Source organism: Channa argus, chromosome 3 (assembly GCF_033026475.1).
Source record: "Channa argus isolate prfri chromosome 3, Channa argus male v1.0, whole genome shotgun sequence".
Taxonomy (NCBI): domain Eukaryota; kingdom Metazoa; phylum Chordata; class Actinopteri; order Anabantiformes; family Channidae; genus Channa; species Channa argus.
The window spans coordinates 23,250,869-23,268,665 of NC_090199.1; the positions used below are offsets into that span (position 1 = coordinate 23,250,869).

Sequence of the window (17,797 nt, forward strand, 5' to 3'; positions counted from 1 at the left end):
TCGGCTTCAGCTGACTGGATGTCCCAGTTCAACTTAGTTCCCCAGTTTGTTTAGTTTGTGTGTGTGTGTGTTAAGACTTTCGGTTTAAGTTCAGACGAATTTTATGAGCTGTCCCAGCTGTGTGTGTGTCTTTGTGTGTGTGTTCTGTAATTTTCTGTAGCTTCTGTAGCTTTTCGTATGTCTTCCTGAACATTCCTCTCACTTCAGAACCAGAGCACATGTTGAACCAACCTAAAATATATAAAGTAACAATTACCATAAAATAAGTTTGTTATTTGTTTGTTAAGTTAGTTAAGTACTCAGAGGTAGTATTACCGAAATTAAGCGTTCACCATATCCTTACTTATAATCGATCTACTGTAGTAGTCATGTGTGAGCTTAAAGAAATTGTGTACGTTGCATAGCAACCAGCAACCAGCAACCAATACTTAAGTAACAGCAGGGTTGACACATGTCGTTGAACAGTTGACTTTCCGTTAAAGGCCACTGAATTAATTTGGGGCGTACAGTATCACACAGTCAAAGAGCACAGTTACTTCCCACTAACCTTCACTGCAAGCATATATTAGCATCCATCCACATTACCATGTCCAAGGCCGGTCCCTTTCCACGTGTTATCCAGATTAATCTAGATATTCTTCTCCTCTTACACTGTTGGCCCTAAAAGGCGGCACAGCAGGTGGGTCAGTAGGTATCAGGTTTGCTAATGGACTCAATGTTCTGCCAGGTACTTCCCCATGGGCCACCCGGTGTCGGTGCATCTCTACTTCCAGTCGGACCAGTTCCAGGGCTACCTGGTGAAGCACCATGCCACTAACTTGGCAACAAGCAAGCTGGAGACTATGGAGACATGGGTTGCACCCAAGAAGAGCTTCAAGCTAAGCACCCCTCCCACCAGCACATTCAGCAGGTTGCAGTTCGCTGAGGTGAGTCAGCACACAGACTTGCACGGGGAAGCATCTCTTTTTAATATACATTTAAGGTGCTTATTTGGCCTAAGTGACAAAACAGTCAGTCTGCCATTGCCAGTGTCATGAAATTGAGTTCCATTAAGCCCCTAAGCATCACACGGGAAATGCATACCTGTTTAGCATATAATTACAGGTGAGATATAAGGCTTTTTACAATGGTGACCTTGCACCGATCATCCACAGCACCGCCTGGTGGGTTTCATGTTGGTGGACGGGTCGGCATGGGTAAAAGGTGTCAGGACGCATCAGGGCATTACAGCTTGCTGATAACCTCTGACCAGTTAGAGCGCCCATGCTACCCCCTATTCACCCCCAAATTAAAGCCACCAGGTAACATTAATGCTGTAGGCGATCAGTGTATAATAATTGCTATGGCGACCTTGCCAAGACCCATAGCACTGAATCTCCACACAATTAAACTGCTGCATGTAATGGCCTTGTAAAATGTAAATTGATTGAATTCATCCAAGTTTATAGGGATGAGCGCTTCGTGTGCTGCTTATTTGTTGTTTCCTAATAGAAAGTTTTCTCACCTTCACACTGGAATGCTTCCCTTGATTGTCTTGTTATGTTAATCTGTGTTTCTGTTTACCACAACGCCTGTTTAGGATACAGCCGCTCACTGTGAAGTGACAGCCACAAAGTGTCTCTTTAAAAGGACAAAATTAACAGAGTGAATGTAAATTGATCTTTTTTTTTCTTTCGTTTAAAGTGTATGATTCGGTGCTTTGGAGGATGCACAAATGTCAATAGCTTTGTGACGGGAGTTTGTTTGCTTTGATTTTGCCTGTGGACCACACTCAAAACACCTAGACACACCTCAGCCCAGTTTGACCTCTTTCAACAACCTTAAAGTGAACTCATGAGACCCAGACACTCAGTCGTCATGTGGCTCTCTCTCCCTAATCTCTGTTTGTGAGTTTAGCTCATGAATCCATGAGTGACAGAGTAGGGATGGGAGCTGTGGCTTTTATCTGGATGCTCAGCCTAAGAAAGCATTCACTGTCTGGCACTGTGCAGTGTCTGTCAGTCAGTCAGTTTGTCCATCTGTCATTCATAACACGAACATAAAGAGCTTAAATAAGACTGCATGGCGTAGCAGCAGTAGCTCGGTGCTTCTTGTCAACTTAGCAGATATGACCCATTATACTACAGCTATACGCTGGGGTTTGCTAGATAAACCATATGGTTGGCTTAACAATGTGTTCGTTGTCCTCCTTTAGATAAAAGACAGATATGTCTTTCCTTTCACTCCGCTACCACCACCTCCCATCTGCCTTTATAGGCGTTTTTACAGCATTATTTAGTATAGAACACTTAAAGCGCTCACAGTTAAAATTCGTTTTTCGCCTCAAGTCAGACTTGACATTGAGGTACTATATTAAAGTTGTGTTGATCAAATCTCACAGAGTAAAATGACTGACTTTGACTGATGGTTTTAGTCTGTGATACAATATGTATAAAATATCCTGGGAGAGAGTAGAGAGGGCTTGTGTGGTTCCAAAATCAATTGTAAAATACCCCAGGTGTCTCTTAGAGAGCAGGTATGATGAAAAACAAAGAAAAAATTAGCTCTGGGTTGGATTAAGGTGATGACAGGGGCCCCGCTGTACTGTCAAAGTATTGAACTTTTTTCTTCAAGGTGTTTTTAAGTTATTCAAAATGTGTAATCTCACTCTAAGAGAGAAGCCTCATTGAAGCTGCTCCCACTGTGACATCACACTGAAACACAAGGATAAGATCGCCCTCACCCTTCCCCCAACTCCCCGTCTTGCGCTATCCTAAGAGCATGCATACTTCTGTAAAAAGTTTGTACTGCAGAAGAGCAAGGCAGGATTTTGGAAGTCTGTTGTAAACATTATCTAGCCAACAAACTTATAAATTTTCTTTTAGCTGAAGAATGCAATGCAATGTTCACTAAAGTTAGTTACCTATGGTTACCTGCTGTATCTCCTGCGCATTCAAGATAGATGTGTGTATCAAGATAAATTATGCAAGTAAATTTTATGTTATTATCTTCTTGAGTGGACCGATTCAAGAGAATCTGGGCTTTAATATCTGGGCTGTGGATTTAGAGAAAACGAAACAATTTGAGTGTCATAGACACTATTTATAAAAATTATTATTTAGCTGTTTAATCTGTTTTTAAAACAGATTAAAACAGCTTTTTTAAACTCAAGGTGTTTAAACAGATTTTAAACACCTTGTGCCATGCATAGTTAGATGTCAAAGCTATGCTAGCTAGTTACAGTATATTATTATAATTATCAGTAGATTAACCCTCTGGAGGCGATAGACGTCCCTGCATGTCCAAATCACACTCTCTATTTAAGATAAAGTAACAGGAAAATGAGGCGCTGCATGTCAAAAAGTGCAGATGTCAATCTCTATGGCAGAATGAATGGTATCGAAAGGCCAAGTAAAACCAGAGTTATGATAAATGGTTTGAGTGTGTTCGATTGCGTAAATTAGGATCTATCTAGTGATGTTTTGTCTCGAATATACTCAGCTTTATTTATTAATTTATTTTGCTCAAACTCGAAGTCCCTCATGTTATATCCGCTGATGTCAAACTCAGTAAAAAGTGTGGATTTAGTTCCAATTTGTTGTTATGGTATATCAAAATAAATAAATAACACACAGGTAAAGTGAGGTGAGGTGAGGTGCTAAGAAAATTACACCAGCTATTGGCAGGTTTAATCCTATGGGGCAGCAATGGCTCAGTTGGTAGAGTGGCTTACCGACCATAGGGTAGGAGGTTTGTTCCCCACTGTTCCCGATTACATGTCGAAGTGTCCCTGAACAAGACACTGAACCCCTAACAGCCCATCCCCATCCCCAGCCATGCAGTGCCGGTCTGAAGCCCTGCTTGCCTCAGGAAGGGAATCCGACGTGCCAAACTATGTCATATCAACACGCAGACAAATGATCTGCTGTGGCGACCCTGAACTCAAGGGATAAGGCGAAAGAAAAAAATGGCAGTGTTAATCCTCTGGAGTCCAGGGTATATGTAGTAGTTTTTGAGTACTTTTGATCTCACCTTTATATTTCACCTTAAAACTGTTTCCAGTTGGTGTATGTTTTTTTCATTTTGACATAATGTATTAAGACATTGAAACTAAAACCACACAAGAAACAGATATTGTGTTCCAGCAAAAGAAAAAGTAAAGGAATTTCAATTTAAAAAAGGTGACAATGTTCAAGATGAAGCCTTGCTAGATGCATCCTAATTTGTGTAATTGAACACAAATGAACCTTTTATAAAACTCTGGTTTTACTTGGCCTATTGACACCATTCAAAAACTGCTACAGAGTTTGACATCTGCACTTTTGACATGCACAAAATCAAGCATCTGCAGAGTCTCCCTGCTACGATATCTTAAGGAGAGAGGGTGAGTTGGATGTACCAGTGTGTCACTCAACTCTAATGAAAAGGTATAAATTTGGGGAATTAGGCTTATTTACTTTCTTGTTAAAAGTTAGATGAAAAATCGACACTGTGAAGTCCACCAAGCTAATGTTGTTTGTCTTATCAAGCTTAGTACAAAATCTGGAAACAGGAAGATGCTAACTAGCATTAATAAAGAAAGAGTAGTAACTCAAAACTGCACTTATTCTCAGTTGTTTCCAGTTGTTGTGCTGAGCCATTACTGCTGGCAGTAGCATTTTTTTTATCGTATAAACATGAGAATGATATCTACTTATTTCAATCTAGGCAAGAAAGCAAACTAAGTATCGTTTTAACACAAAGTGTTCTGTTCTCGGTCTTGAGCACTCCCTGTTCCCCACCCTTCCTTCAGCCATTGCTGCACAATGTATCTTTATTAGCAAAGCTCCCTCTGCAGTGTAAACAGTGCCCCAGGGGAGTCCTCTGGTGCTGCTGCTGAACACCTGGGTTTGATTACCCTCACAAAAAGTGCCATTAATGAGCCTCCGAACGGAGCCTCAAGGGGCATTTTTGCCCTACGGTTTTTCAGCAGGGCCAGATGTAGACTGGGACTGTCCATGCTGCTGCCTGATCAAACTGACCTATCGTCTTAAATGTAGGTGTCAGACTGTGGGCGCCGACAAGTCGGGGACACGGAGGAAAGGTTTGCGGGGTCGGCAGGTTAGAAGAAGAAATGTAATAGAGGTGGGTTACGAAGTGGGAGCATTTCGTGTTTTATGTCATGTAGGGAATTGAGGATGATACAAATAAAATGGGTCAAAGCAAAGTAATTAGATTGATGTACAGTAGTGGATGTGCTCACTGTGGATTAGACAGTAGGAGATACTTCTGTTTCAAATAACAAGGGTTAAATCTGCTGAAATTAAAGGTGATTAAAGGTTGCTGTGAGGTTGCAAGAACAGCATTAGTTACCAACCAAAGTAAAGCTTTAAGGTGGTCGTTTGGCTTTATGGTGCATGGGGCTTAAGCCAAAGCTAATTGGGTAGAAGCAGCAAGGGACAGGTTGATTTTAAAGGTCATCGTGAGCTATAGACTGAGGGTGAAATGGGCCACAAGTTAATCCAAGTTTGACCTAGTTTTATACTGGAAGAAATTCTTGTCACTGGCCGCTTTATCTGTTAGCAGCAGGTCTACTTTGACTTGAATCCCTGAGAGGTCGGTACCTTATTCACTTAAAAAACTGATGTGAATGTTGTTGAAATGTTCTAACTGATCTGAAGGCAACTTTGTGTATTTGTCAGTATAATGTCTAATAGGTACCTATAGCTATTCTACTCTTCTGTGGTGCCTTCTTTTACCCAGTATCATTGTTTTAACTGTTGTACATATTGAGCAATGGTCATAAGCCTGTAAAAAATTTAAATACCTTTTAAGCCGTACAGTGGTTGTGTCGGTGCAGATAAACTGTGGTCAAGAACAAGAAGAAGGTCTCAGGGGTCCCACAGCATGTGAACATTGTCAGAATCTTCCTCTCACAACTCTGCCTTTAGTCAGCCGTCTGCAGGCTCTGTCCCAGTGGATTACAGTGAGGTTCCTCTGTCAATACTACCTTCATTTCTTTCTGGGGCTTAGAACAAGAGTGCTGCCAATCAATTGGGGATGTAGTGTGTGTGCCGGCGAGTCAGCCTTGAATAAAGTAATGAGCTACAGAGGTGCCAGACGAGAGAGTTCATTAGTAATTTAAAGAGAAAAGACCCAAGGTCCAAGAGGCAGGGATGGCAGAGGTGAGTCCAATAATTAAGACGAAAGTGAGGTTTCTTTTGCGTTTGGCCAAGACAAACACACACTCTGTCTTTGTGTGTCTCATTTATGCAAGTTGTGTCTATTTATACTGTACATCGCAATCTCAACCCTCAAAGGATGCAATACAGAGTCAGTTCCAGTCAGCCATTGATTGTCCAGCAGGGTGAGGCTGTGTTAATCACCTACCACTGGAGGGCTGAGCACTTCCTAAAACCACCATCACTCTCACATTTCTGCCAACACCCTGGACAGCTTTCACCATCAGTTCATGTGTGTGCGTGTTGCCTCCCCCTCCAATTACTCTCTCATTTTGCATACCACATGGTTTTGCAATTGCTGCAATCCAACACGCACATGCACACACGCACACGCGCATGCGCACACACACCCAGACACACACACATACACACAGAGATTACATGTCTTCAGTTACAGTTTTGATCGCAGTGAAGACAAAAAGGGCAGTTATCTCATTTATGTACCTTTACAATTTTATTTCTCTATCTGTTCTCTCGTTTATGTTTTATTTAATTTCAATTTACAATTGCAGGGTGGTAGGATCAATATTGGCAAAAGATGACAACTTTTTTCTCTCAAAAGACTGTGGACACTGTCTGCATGTACCCAGTGTCTTCCTTTGTCTTTGTCTTTTTTCTCTACTGTGGTTACTGTTTTGGACAAATAGTTTTCACACACTGGATTGTGCTGTTCGTTGCCTTCTATCTCACTATTTCTAAAAAAAATGTTAGAGAGCAAACATGGATGCATTTAATCTTCACCCTTAGGGGATTTTCTGGAGTTGGAGTCTATGCAGCTTCCACTGCCTGCCTTTCATTGTCTTTGTTATAGATATACTCAGACTAAAACATGCAGAAGGAAACAATCAGGCTTGTCAGCTTCTGCATATTATTACGTTATACACTGGTTCTGCTGCAGTGTGGTGAAGTTGGTTGAAATTGCATGCTGTAGATTGTTTCCCATGATAACTGTAGAGATATTGGTTAATAGTGTGGTCAAATTGTGACACATATTAATTAATAATTATTATTATTATTATTTATGAACAATCTTTGCTGTAGTAGGAGTAAATTTATAAACACTTATCTCGTTTCGCCTTTGCTTCTCTCTTCGTTTAAGTCTTTACTCCATTTTTTCACTCACTCTTCTTTTCCACATTCTTCTCTCCACTGTCAGATCGGTACAGAGTGGGATGCTAAAGAACGCATATTCAGAAACTTTGGCGGCCTTATGGGGCCCATGGATGAGACAGTGGGAATGCAGAAGTGGAGCAAAGGGCCCAACGTTACCGTCACAGTCGTGTGGATCGACCCCACCAACGTCATCGCAGCGACCTATGACATTCTGATCGATTCCAGCGCAGAGTTCACCCACTATCACCCGCCACTTAACCAGCCTCTGCGACCTGGAGTGTGGAGTGTCCGCATCCTGCACCACTGGAGTCCTGTGGCTGAGATGAGGTTCCTTATTGCCCCGTTGGCCTATAACAAGCACCAGCCCATACGACAAGGTGAGAAGGAGCTCCTGTCCTTGTCATGTGCCTAACTTGTAACCAGCATGCACTTTTGCATGCTATTTGTTTTAATTTTACTATGACAGAAAATTACTATTCATTGTTATTTGTACAGACAGCATTGCTAGATTCATTGCACAGTTGTGCATTATCAGGATTTAATCATTTATCAAGAAGCACCTAAGGTGTTAAGTCTCTTTCTGTGTTACTCTAAATGCCAAATACTTCACTACACATCAGCCTGCACTGAACAGAGACATAACAGAATTGAATAAACAGCACGTAAAGCTTTGGCTCTTTGTCGAAACTGCACCACATAAAGGTTGGATGACCAGTCTTGATTCTTGCATCTTTATATCATCAAATATAACCAGTGGGGGAAAGTACCTCAGTATAAAGAGCTATAAAGAGATGGACCAAAACATTCTGACCACTCACAGATGACATTAATAAAGTGTCCTTGTCATGGTTCAGGATATGCTAAACAGTAAGTAAATAAGTTTTCATAGTTAACGTGGTGAATGTGGGACCGTGGGCAAGTATTAAAACCTGAGTATAAGGGCTGTTGGACAGGTGACAGGGTAGGACTGTCTCTGAGTCGTTCAGATTTGTTGGTGAGCTCCTGGTCAGCAGTGATGTCCTACAGAGGATAGACTGTGAAAAGGTGTTGGGGGTGTACTGGAACAAGTCTAATCCATATATACTTCTCCTTGCAGCTTGCAAGACTTAAAGGATCTGGTGCTTAAGCCTTGGCGCCAGCTACCACAGGGCACTATTAGAGCTTTTGTATGTTTCAGCAGGTTAAGGAGGTTTAAGTAGCACACGAAAGACCATATTCAGACAGTGTTTTAGTGTTTTGTTGTTGTTTTAACTTTTTTTAAAAATCTATGGATGTGGGACAGTTTAACCTGTGTCAATAGAAGTCATGTGGTTTAATGAATTTTCTAAAAGGAGAAAGAAGAAAATTATTTTCTTGATTCTAGATCATTAGTCTTACACGTACTCAGAGGCAACTGTTTAGGGCTCCAGACCAGTAGGGGGCTGCCAAGGGCTGCCAAATGTTAAACCAATGGACAGAACTTCCATTGGTATCGCTTTGTTTCATTTGCCCACTTTGACATTAAACACAAGCTAACTTAGCTAACTGAGTTAGCAGAGCAGCCTGATGTGTCCACCTTTGCTGGAGTCAAAGTGGGGACACCAGAAGTCAACTTGTTAGTTTAGCTATCAGTCTGCAAATGATCAGCTAACTCGGACAAGTCTTTTTTCTCTAGTAAGCTCATGAAAGCCGTGTCCGACTAAGCTAACTGTCAACCTATGAATGCTAAGTTAGGAAATTTAGATGCAAAGCAATTTGGACAAGTATACATTATTGTGCTATGTGCAGTGTGGTGTGTGTTTTATGGTATTTTCCATATCTTAAGCACAGTGGATTTATGATTTATACATTTTTGCTTAGGGCCCCAACCGACTCCAGGATCTCCACTGCATGTAGTGTATATAAAATGAAAGCACGTGGAGGTTATGTTGACGTAAACTTAGTTTCCACTTTCACTATTTTTTTATTTTTTTATTTTTACCAGTTTCGGTGTTTCAAAATGTTTGCAGACACAGTAACAAACAGAAAAGTCTTTTCTAATAAGGCCTCTAGGCTTTCTGCTTTCTGCAGACCCTGGTTGTTTGTCATCAAGTCCCCTCTAATAACCCAGCAAGATGCTCATACATACTAAACAGAGTGTTAAACAACAGCGCACTTAACCCTCCAAAAACACTGACACAATTAAATCATTCAGCCAGATTGGTAAGAGCTAAGAATGCTTTGTTCTAGGCCAGTTTGCAACGGAAGTCACATGAGAGTTGAGACGCTAGTTTCAGCATAATCACGTCTTTCTCCGTTTAATAATCTCACTGAGCCATTTTAATGATGGAGAGAAACAACAAATAAAGTTCCAGCTTTTGTCTTTAACCTGAGCCTCTGTGGTTCTGTTGTGTGAGCATACGGGTTAAATATTCATTACAAGTTTATGGGTGTTTAGGTCCATTTGCAATATGCAAATATGGTTTAGCTTTATGTATGTTTGGAGAAAAGGTGAAAAATGTCCTGGTGCTAATTGAATGGAAACCCCTGTTTTGTAATCATTTGTATTCCCTGCAGTGTTACAGCTCAGGCATAAGATTAGTGGCAAATAAATACAAAATCCATTAGTGGTGCTTCGTAACATTGATTGCAGGGTTGCTGTGTTAGAATGCGTTGGTAAGTTGTTTACATTTATCTTAAAAACAAATTAAAATTAAAGGTCGAATCCGATTTTTGTTTCACGTGAGTTATATTATTGCATAACATTTTGCGTTTTTTAACTTACGGATCAAACAACGGATCAAACTATAGCCCCATTTTAATCCTGTGCTTGCATACTTTAAATCCGTAAACATTTTTTATACAATCAGTTAAACACGCAGCTTTATTTGTTTTACTTTTTATGTTATTCAGTCAAATGCGACAAACACAGAAGTGCTTCTTCTCTTTGTCGCTAATGTCATGTTGTACATTAAACATGTTCGTATAGTATGAAAGGAAACTTGTGCGCATTGGGCAAGCACTAGTGAAAACATTAAATTTGCGTTAAGATCTTTTAGGATTAAAGTTTGAAGTAGGTTTAGTTTTGAATAAGAGGTTAGGATTTGGCACTTACTGTGGTTGTGATGGTTAAAGTGTTCGGGTAAGAAGCAGGGGAATGCATTATGTAAATGAGTGCCCTCTCAACTATAGAAAGCACAACTATGTGTGTGTCTGTGTTGTAATATGTGGTTTTGTCTTGTTCCGTCCACCCGTCTATAATTTACTGCCTTATCTGGCACCAGGTTTCCCTCCTACAAGCAATGCCAGTAAAACATTATGACGTGGCCTTCCACCCTTACTGGGAAGAGCAAACACATGCATACATGTGTGCTACACATTTTTATACACAAAGGCAAAATTCTACACAAACTACAAAGAAGCAGGACTTCATAACACACGGTGCTACCACAAAACTTGCTGGCATGAGTTGAACTTCGCCCTGCCTGGTTGGAACACCTCATGTCTGACAACATATTTCTGTCACCGGTGCATGAAAAGTGCTGATGCCTGCTAACATCTGGGCGAGAGGGAGTTTGTGTTCAGCAGCCACACTTAGAAAGGCATGGCTAGCATCCCAGTTAGACAGCCGGCGAGGAATTTACAGCTTCAGTGCAGCTCAGGGTGGGGAAGGAGTTTGAAGGAGAAGTTATGTCTCTGTTTCTGTCGTCCTGCAGAGCTTGATCGTCATGGGAAAAAAAGAATAAGGGCACGTCTGAGTGTTTCTGACCATTTGCAAAGGCAGTGGTTTTGACACACCACATCAAAGAACTGGGGTTAGGGAGTCCACTCATAGAAGTCAATCTGAGCAAATTAGCATCCAGTTTATGCTGTTTATGAATGATAATGATAACACATCACGTTCTCTGGCCTATCTGCTTTGATATTTTTAAATTCATGCCTCTCTTCTTTGCCTTTAACAAACCCCTTTCTCTATATGGCCACTGGCTATCTCTCTCTGCACATTCTCTTCTCTCTCTCTCTCTTTCTCTCTCTCTCTCTCTTCCTTCACATTTCTCCAGAGGATACACTGAAGCTCCACAACGGGCCAACGAAAAACAGCTACATGGAGCAGAGTTTCCACGGCCTCAACCCAGTGCTCAACATCCCTGTCAGCTTGGGCTACGTGGAGCAGGCCAAGAGGAACGCTGCCCTGACAGGCCTGGAGCTGGAGCACTGGTTAGACAGCCTGGTGGGCGAGCTGTGGGAAGCGGCCGATGTCTGTGCTGTGGGGCCAACCGCCTGCCCTGTCATGCAAGCCTGCTCCAAGAACCCATGGAGCTCTCTGAGCCCAGATCCCAAATCCCACCTGGGAGCTCCACGTGCAGAAGGGCGCATCAGGTAGCAGCGAGGCCTCCAGCTGGACCGGAGGCCAGGGAACAGGAGAGTCACTGTCGATTTTTATTTATTTAAGAGAATGGCTGTAGGTGAGAGGAGAGACAGTGTTCTTCTTCCATCTTGGGAGGAGAAGGAAGGAAACAAAAAAGTGGATTGTTTTGGAAGGTTGGTGAGGGGTGCCTGGACAGAAATCGAGAAGAATGATTTTCAGATCCTCCAACCGGGTTCCTCCATTTAGGGGATTATGCTGGCTTAGCTATTCCAGTTTCTCAGTGTATTTATTTTTCTTCTCATGGCTGAGTTTTACTGTGATCAAACGTTTGCAATTTTTGAGCATTTATTTTGCTGCTGAATGAATTTTATGAAGTCAGCTTTTAAAGCCCAGCACAGGCCACAGTGGTCATGGGAGTAGCAGATGAAGTTCTGCTGTGATAAGGCCTTAGCTGTCAGATATACGTGAGGAGGTAGCCTGGTACTGAATTTGACATGCCTCCTTAAAGTTTATGCCAGTACTACCAAAACAAGAAGAAAACAAAGCGTTCAGATGCAACCAAACAGCTTGAAAAAGATTATTTTGACTCACGCAGCATAGTTAAAGCATAGTTAAAAGCAAATTTCCCACTTCCCCACACAGAAACTTTGAACAACAAATATTTTAGCATCATTAAAGCCAATTACTTTAGACCTCTTGAGCTTCTGATAGCTCAGTGACTCAGTTTGGTAATCGGCAGAATAAATCAGTAAGAGCAGCACAACTCAGTTCAGTTCAGTGCCTGATCAGGATGTGGAACCGTTGTGGCAGTGCTGCTGCAGTCACATTTCATACATATGGATAAAACGGAAATGCATTTAAAAGAGGCCTTCTCAGAATAACTACAAGCGTTTGGATTCTAATAGAAATTTAATGTAGACCATTTAGTGTTCTAAATTCATAAATGCCTCATTTTTGATTGTTGTACAATAGCATTTTAGGACTTAACATTTGCATTGTGTTGTTTTCCACAATAAAACCCAGATGTCATGACAGGCAGACCACAAAGAGAGAATTGTTTTGTCTGGGGTTTGGTTTTCTTACCAAACTGCCTTAAACTTTACCTTAAAATCCTCATTCTTGTTTTTCGGTGTCAGTTTGTTTTTTACTTTCTTCCAGTCATTAAGGACAGTTTATGTTGTACATAATTAATATCAAAACTTGTGTGAATGAGGGGAGGGTGAGTCCATGAGTCGCTATTTATTTATGAGCTTATATTAATACTGATAATTTTAGTCAGTGACTAAATACCTGCAACGCTGCCTTGGCAGCATGAATAATATTTTTTTGTAAGAAAAGCCGCCTTTATTTACAAAGGCCAACACCCCAAACTTATACTGTACCTTTTTATGGCCCACACCTGTGTGTTAGTCAGTGTTGTCCTGTCTGAATAGATCTTCTTGTCTTGGTTTTTTTACATGGCTGTTTGCCAAGTGCATCACAAGAGACACAAGAGCCACCCTGACGTGAGGTCAGAGGTCAGCTACCTAAAACCTCATCGAACAGAGAAGGCAAACAAAACCACTCCTCACCACGAACACATCGAACAACGTCTAGATTCAAGGAGAAACTGTGCTTTTTTGGTGTTTTATGCTTCCTGTCAGTTTCAGAATGATAGTGAGTGGTAGTGATCTTCATGCTGTGACAATAATGTACAAATTCAAGTGAATATTATATTGTGTCTTGATTGCAAAATGCATAATGTATTAGATCGAGTCTACTGCACCTTTTAAACCGTGTCTACATTTGAAGTACCTTTTCTGCCACCAAGACGATATCCGGACATTTGAGATGAATTAATTCCACTGAGGGTAGCAATGTCCCACCACGCATCCTGAACAAGAGGGCCATATATTTGTTTTACTTTGAAGTAAATTGAAGTTTCATCCCAACCCAATTAGGAGATCAATTTGTGATTGTCAACATTGTTTAGCCATCACACGAGCTACGTAAGTGAGTGTTAATTAAGAGACATTACTGTTCATTAATGGTCACCTTGCCTCTCTGTCAGATGTGTCTATTACCTGCTGTCCCTCCTTCCTTCTCAATTCTACACTGTTTCGGGGGTTGGGTTGTACAATACAAGACAATTGTGTCTCCACTGGCTGGCTTCTGCTACTGGCATCTTTTATCTTTTAGTGCCGCCATGCTCTGCACAATTACTTTACTCAGTACATATTATTATGTAAGCTCAATGACAGTTTTGGGAAAAGGTAAATTAAATAAATGTAACCAGTCAGTGTGAAAGTCCTATTTTGTAACAAAATGATTAACAAATGAAGAAGATGTACATAGGTATTTTGTATTGAAATATTGTACATGTAAATACAGATGTGGTAAAATTACATTGAACTATTAAGAGTTTTTGATGTGTCTTTAATTGGGCACAATGAGTGAATCGATGGTGTTTATTGATCAAAGTACATAACCTGTTTCTGTGTTTTGGACAGCTGTGACAAAAGAAAAATGTCCTATATGCCTCTCAGAGAAAATCACATGCCAGATTGTTGTTGTTCTTGCTGGAATGTATTGTTGAGCAACTGTTGCACAAATTTCTCTGACTGACGTTTCCCCCGTTATTTTATTCTGGGGAGGTTCTGTGTGCCTTAGCTGAATTTTAGAAACTTCTCTGTCCATTAAAAAAAAAAAAGCCTTTTTTTTTTTTTTTTTGTTATTTGTTTTGACACTATGTGAAGAATACCATGAGTCCATTGAGTGATTCACTGGTACTGCAACACCAAAAAGATGTCTGCTGTTGTATATATCATCAGGCCTTCTGTCTATATCAGGTTTTTTTTTTTCTTCCCTTTGCGAGATTTGTTTTGTTGTACTTGACTGGCTTGTTTTACTTTTCTGATTCTTTTTTGGAAATAAAATTCTATGAAAACTGTGGACTGTGTGCTATAGCAGTAATATACTATAGAGCATACTGTGGCTAATACCAAACACAGTGTCTGCTGAAACATCTTTCTACCATTACTCTGTTGTTGCTTTTTAAATACATGTTATTTTTAAGTATAGCCCACGTCCATTTAAGGAGGCATAACAATGCATTTAATGCTGTATATTTTTATTCACTCCTTGGGATCATTATGTGTTATTCTTATTAAATCATTTTAATTTAGGGATATTTTTATCAGATGTTATTTGTGCAAATAAAACTGTTTCAAATCATCATAACCTAAATCAGTCTTGCAAAGAAGACACTTATCAAAATGTGATGTTTAAAGTATTCTATTCTATAAAAGTTGCATTAATTAAAATGTTTTAAGTTGATCAGATGATGACAATGCAACCTGAAGTTGATCACCTGTTGAAATAAACCTCAGCACTGCAAAGCATTGTAGCATCTTTTAGCACTTTTGTGGTTTTACATTTTGCCGCTTTAACATTTTCGTGTCATTTTCTCTCAGCATTTTCAGATACAGGGGGCAGCAAAACATATCTGATAAATAACCAGCTCAGACCTTTGCACACTGGCAAAGTTAGCAATCAGTGAATTATGGTGCATTAGGAAGCTGAACATTCCAATATTTCCTTCAGGAGTTAGTGGAAGGCAATTTGAAGACATTCATTCCCCCATGTTTTTTGGATGCGTATATCAACTTTTTGCCAACAGCAAAACAACTTTATTAGGTGATAATGTGTTTCCAGCTCTTTGCAACCATTTTATTATCATTGTCATTATTATTAAAACACCTCTAATAATAATGACAACAACATTAATGCATGGAAACAATTGCAGTCGGAAATCATTTGGCGTTTTAACCATCACTTCATGCCTTAAGTATTTTTCTCAGTCAAACTGAAGTAGCTAAGTTGTTAACTGTGGGTACAGCAAGTTGTTCCCATGTGTTTTCCACCCATTTATCTGCAACAATTGTCCTCTCGCAGAGATTCTCACCCAACACCCACGTCATAGCAGAGCTCTTAAATGTGTAGCTGGAGGGAATATTAACTGTGTGTGTGTAAGTTTCATTTCAATTCCATTGTTGTGAGGACATTTTGGCTGGTCTTTGTAGTGTTAAAAAAGATTTTGGGGTGTTGGTTTTAGGTTAAGGTTAGAATTTGGTTGAGGTGAGGGATAGCTGTTCAAATGTGTGTGTGTGTGTGTGTGTGTGTGTGTGTGTGTGTGTGTGTGTGTGTGTGTGTGTGTGTGTGTGTGTGTGTTACCTATAGCCTTTCTCACACAAGCCACTACTGTTAGGAGTTTGACAGCCTCATAAACACTTAGACATTTGGCCTAATTAATCCTCTTCTACTCTGACATATGTTTACGTGTGTGCGCATGTGTACATTTGTTTCTTGGGTTAGAAAGTGTTTGCACCACTAAGTGAGAAAGCAAAACGTGTACCGTGCAGGGCTTACATGTAGATGGAGGTGCACTGTCAAGACAGATGTGAAGAGCAATGAAGCAGGTTTGTGCTGCTGAATTCTCATGCAGCAGGATGAGCTGTTCGTGTACAATGTGAAGCACTAAAAGCTATTCTGCTGATGCTGGGAGGAAATGACTCAGATTAATGACAGATAAACACTGTGGTGATCATTTTCAGCTTTTAACTCTAGCTCACTGACACACATGCTGCTTGATTAATTAGCACCCCTGAAATGGAGAGAGACTATAATAACAGTGATAGTAGGGTTCTTCCTCTCACTACGGTAACGTGGCCATCTCCACATGGAGAGCATGTTTGTTGCCAGTGAATATATTATCTCTCAAGAAAAGAAATAGAAAAACACTTTCTGATTATTAACCTTCACATTTTTACAGTATACCTGCATTACACCAAATACATCAAATAGAAATACTGGGTAAAACCTATGCTTTGACTTTATATACAATTAAAGCTTAAAAAAAACAATGAATTTACCTGATTAACAAAGAAGGAATATGAGTCCTTGAGAACTCTGACAGTGTATATTTTGTTATTGGCAACAAACCCTTTAAAAAAGACCAAATCATAGTAGATCCTACTAAAAAAAAAGTGTTGATTGTGTTGGTCAAACCTGATCTTATTCCTGATTTGAAAGAACTCCACTGTTGTCTAAAAATATTAAAAACACATAATTGAATCACACTGTTGCAATGGATGATATGATTCTTCATAGCCTCTCTATGTAATAGTTGTAACTACTATTATAATAGTTATATCATACATGATAAAGTATAATGATTATAATAAAGTTAGAATGTAGTGCTGTGCAACTGAAAATAGTCCCCAACAACTCATTCAGATTTTTGGTTATATTCTTTTCATAGGATTTGTTGACAACAACTGATTATGTATCACCAGCATTAGTTTCTCTGTAAGGAGCCCTTCAGAGACCCCTAATGTTTCTAAATGGCATTATAAATGTGTGCTTTCAGAATTTCAGTTAGGATTGTGATAGTCAGTGTCTGAATTCTTTAATATTTTTTAGATTAAATTACAATATGGTATTATATGGGTCTAAATTAAATTAGTCTACACTGGATTAGAGTTATAAACTCTGCTGAGCGAGATTATCTCCTCTCTCCTTTCTCTTTACTTTCCTGGTGTTATCTATCTTTGTCCCAATTATTGCCCCTGTGTCTTCCTGTATAAATTACAAAAACAATTCATACATTTGAGCATGTGTACGTCACCGTCTTCCTTTTCAGAATACTAAAAAAATATCAGATGTCAGAAACATTACAAACTCCCTTCTCCTGTAGCCTGCACTTCTAAGATACAGAGGATCACAATTTCATGCCCCAGCCAACAAAAATGTTGTACAGTCAAACTTTATCTTTAAAACAAGTCAGCAACTTCAGGGTGGGCTGAATGTAAAATATCAAAGACTCATAACAATTGCAAATTGTATTTTCTGGCCAAAACCAAGAACAAACTTGTTTTGTAACATTGATTGTTCAGCATTCTGTAAAATTACTTTGAGTTCATAATGAAAAAAATTAGTTGAATATAATTTCACAGAGAAAGTGTCTCAAACTGAAAGCTATTATGTTTTATGTGGACTAATGTTCACCAACCCCAAATACAAAGCTGAATGTAAAAATGAAATGTGTAAGAGTTTGCTACAAAAAAAGGTCTTTTTCCAGTATTGTTTTGAATATAGTCCAAACATTTTGCTCTGCTTG

The 17,797-nt window shown here is 39.8% G+C and overlaps 1 protein-coding gene across 1 annotated transcript in view; it reads left to right on the forward strand.

Moving 5' to 3' along the window:
- The window catches only part of xylt1 (xylosyltransferase I), a 75,153-nt gene extending 61,076 nt beyond the window's left edge, over positions 1 to 14,077 (forward strand). Inside the window, exons 9-11 of the mRNA XM_067498962.1 lie at positions 728 to 926; positions 7,357 to 7,690; positions 11,333 to 14,077. Coding sequence (XP_067355063.1) covers positions 728 to 926; positions 7,357 to 7,690; positions 11,333 to 11,655 — 856 coding nt within the window. The 3' untranslated portion in view covers positions 11,656 to 14,077. The remainder of the gene's footprint in view (positions 1 to 727; positions 927 to 7,356; positions 7,691 to 11,332) is intronic.
- The last annotated feature ends 3,720 nt before the right edge of the window (positions 14,078 to 17,797 follow it).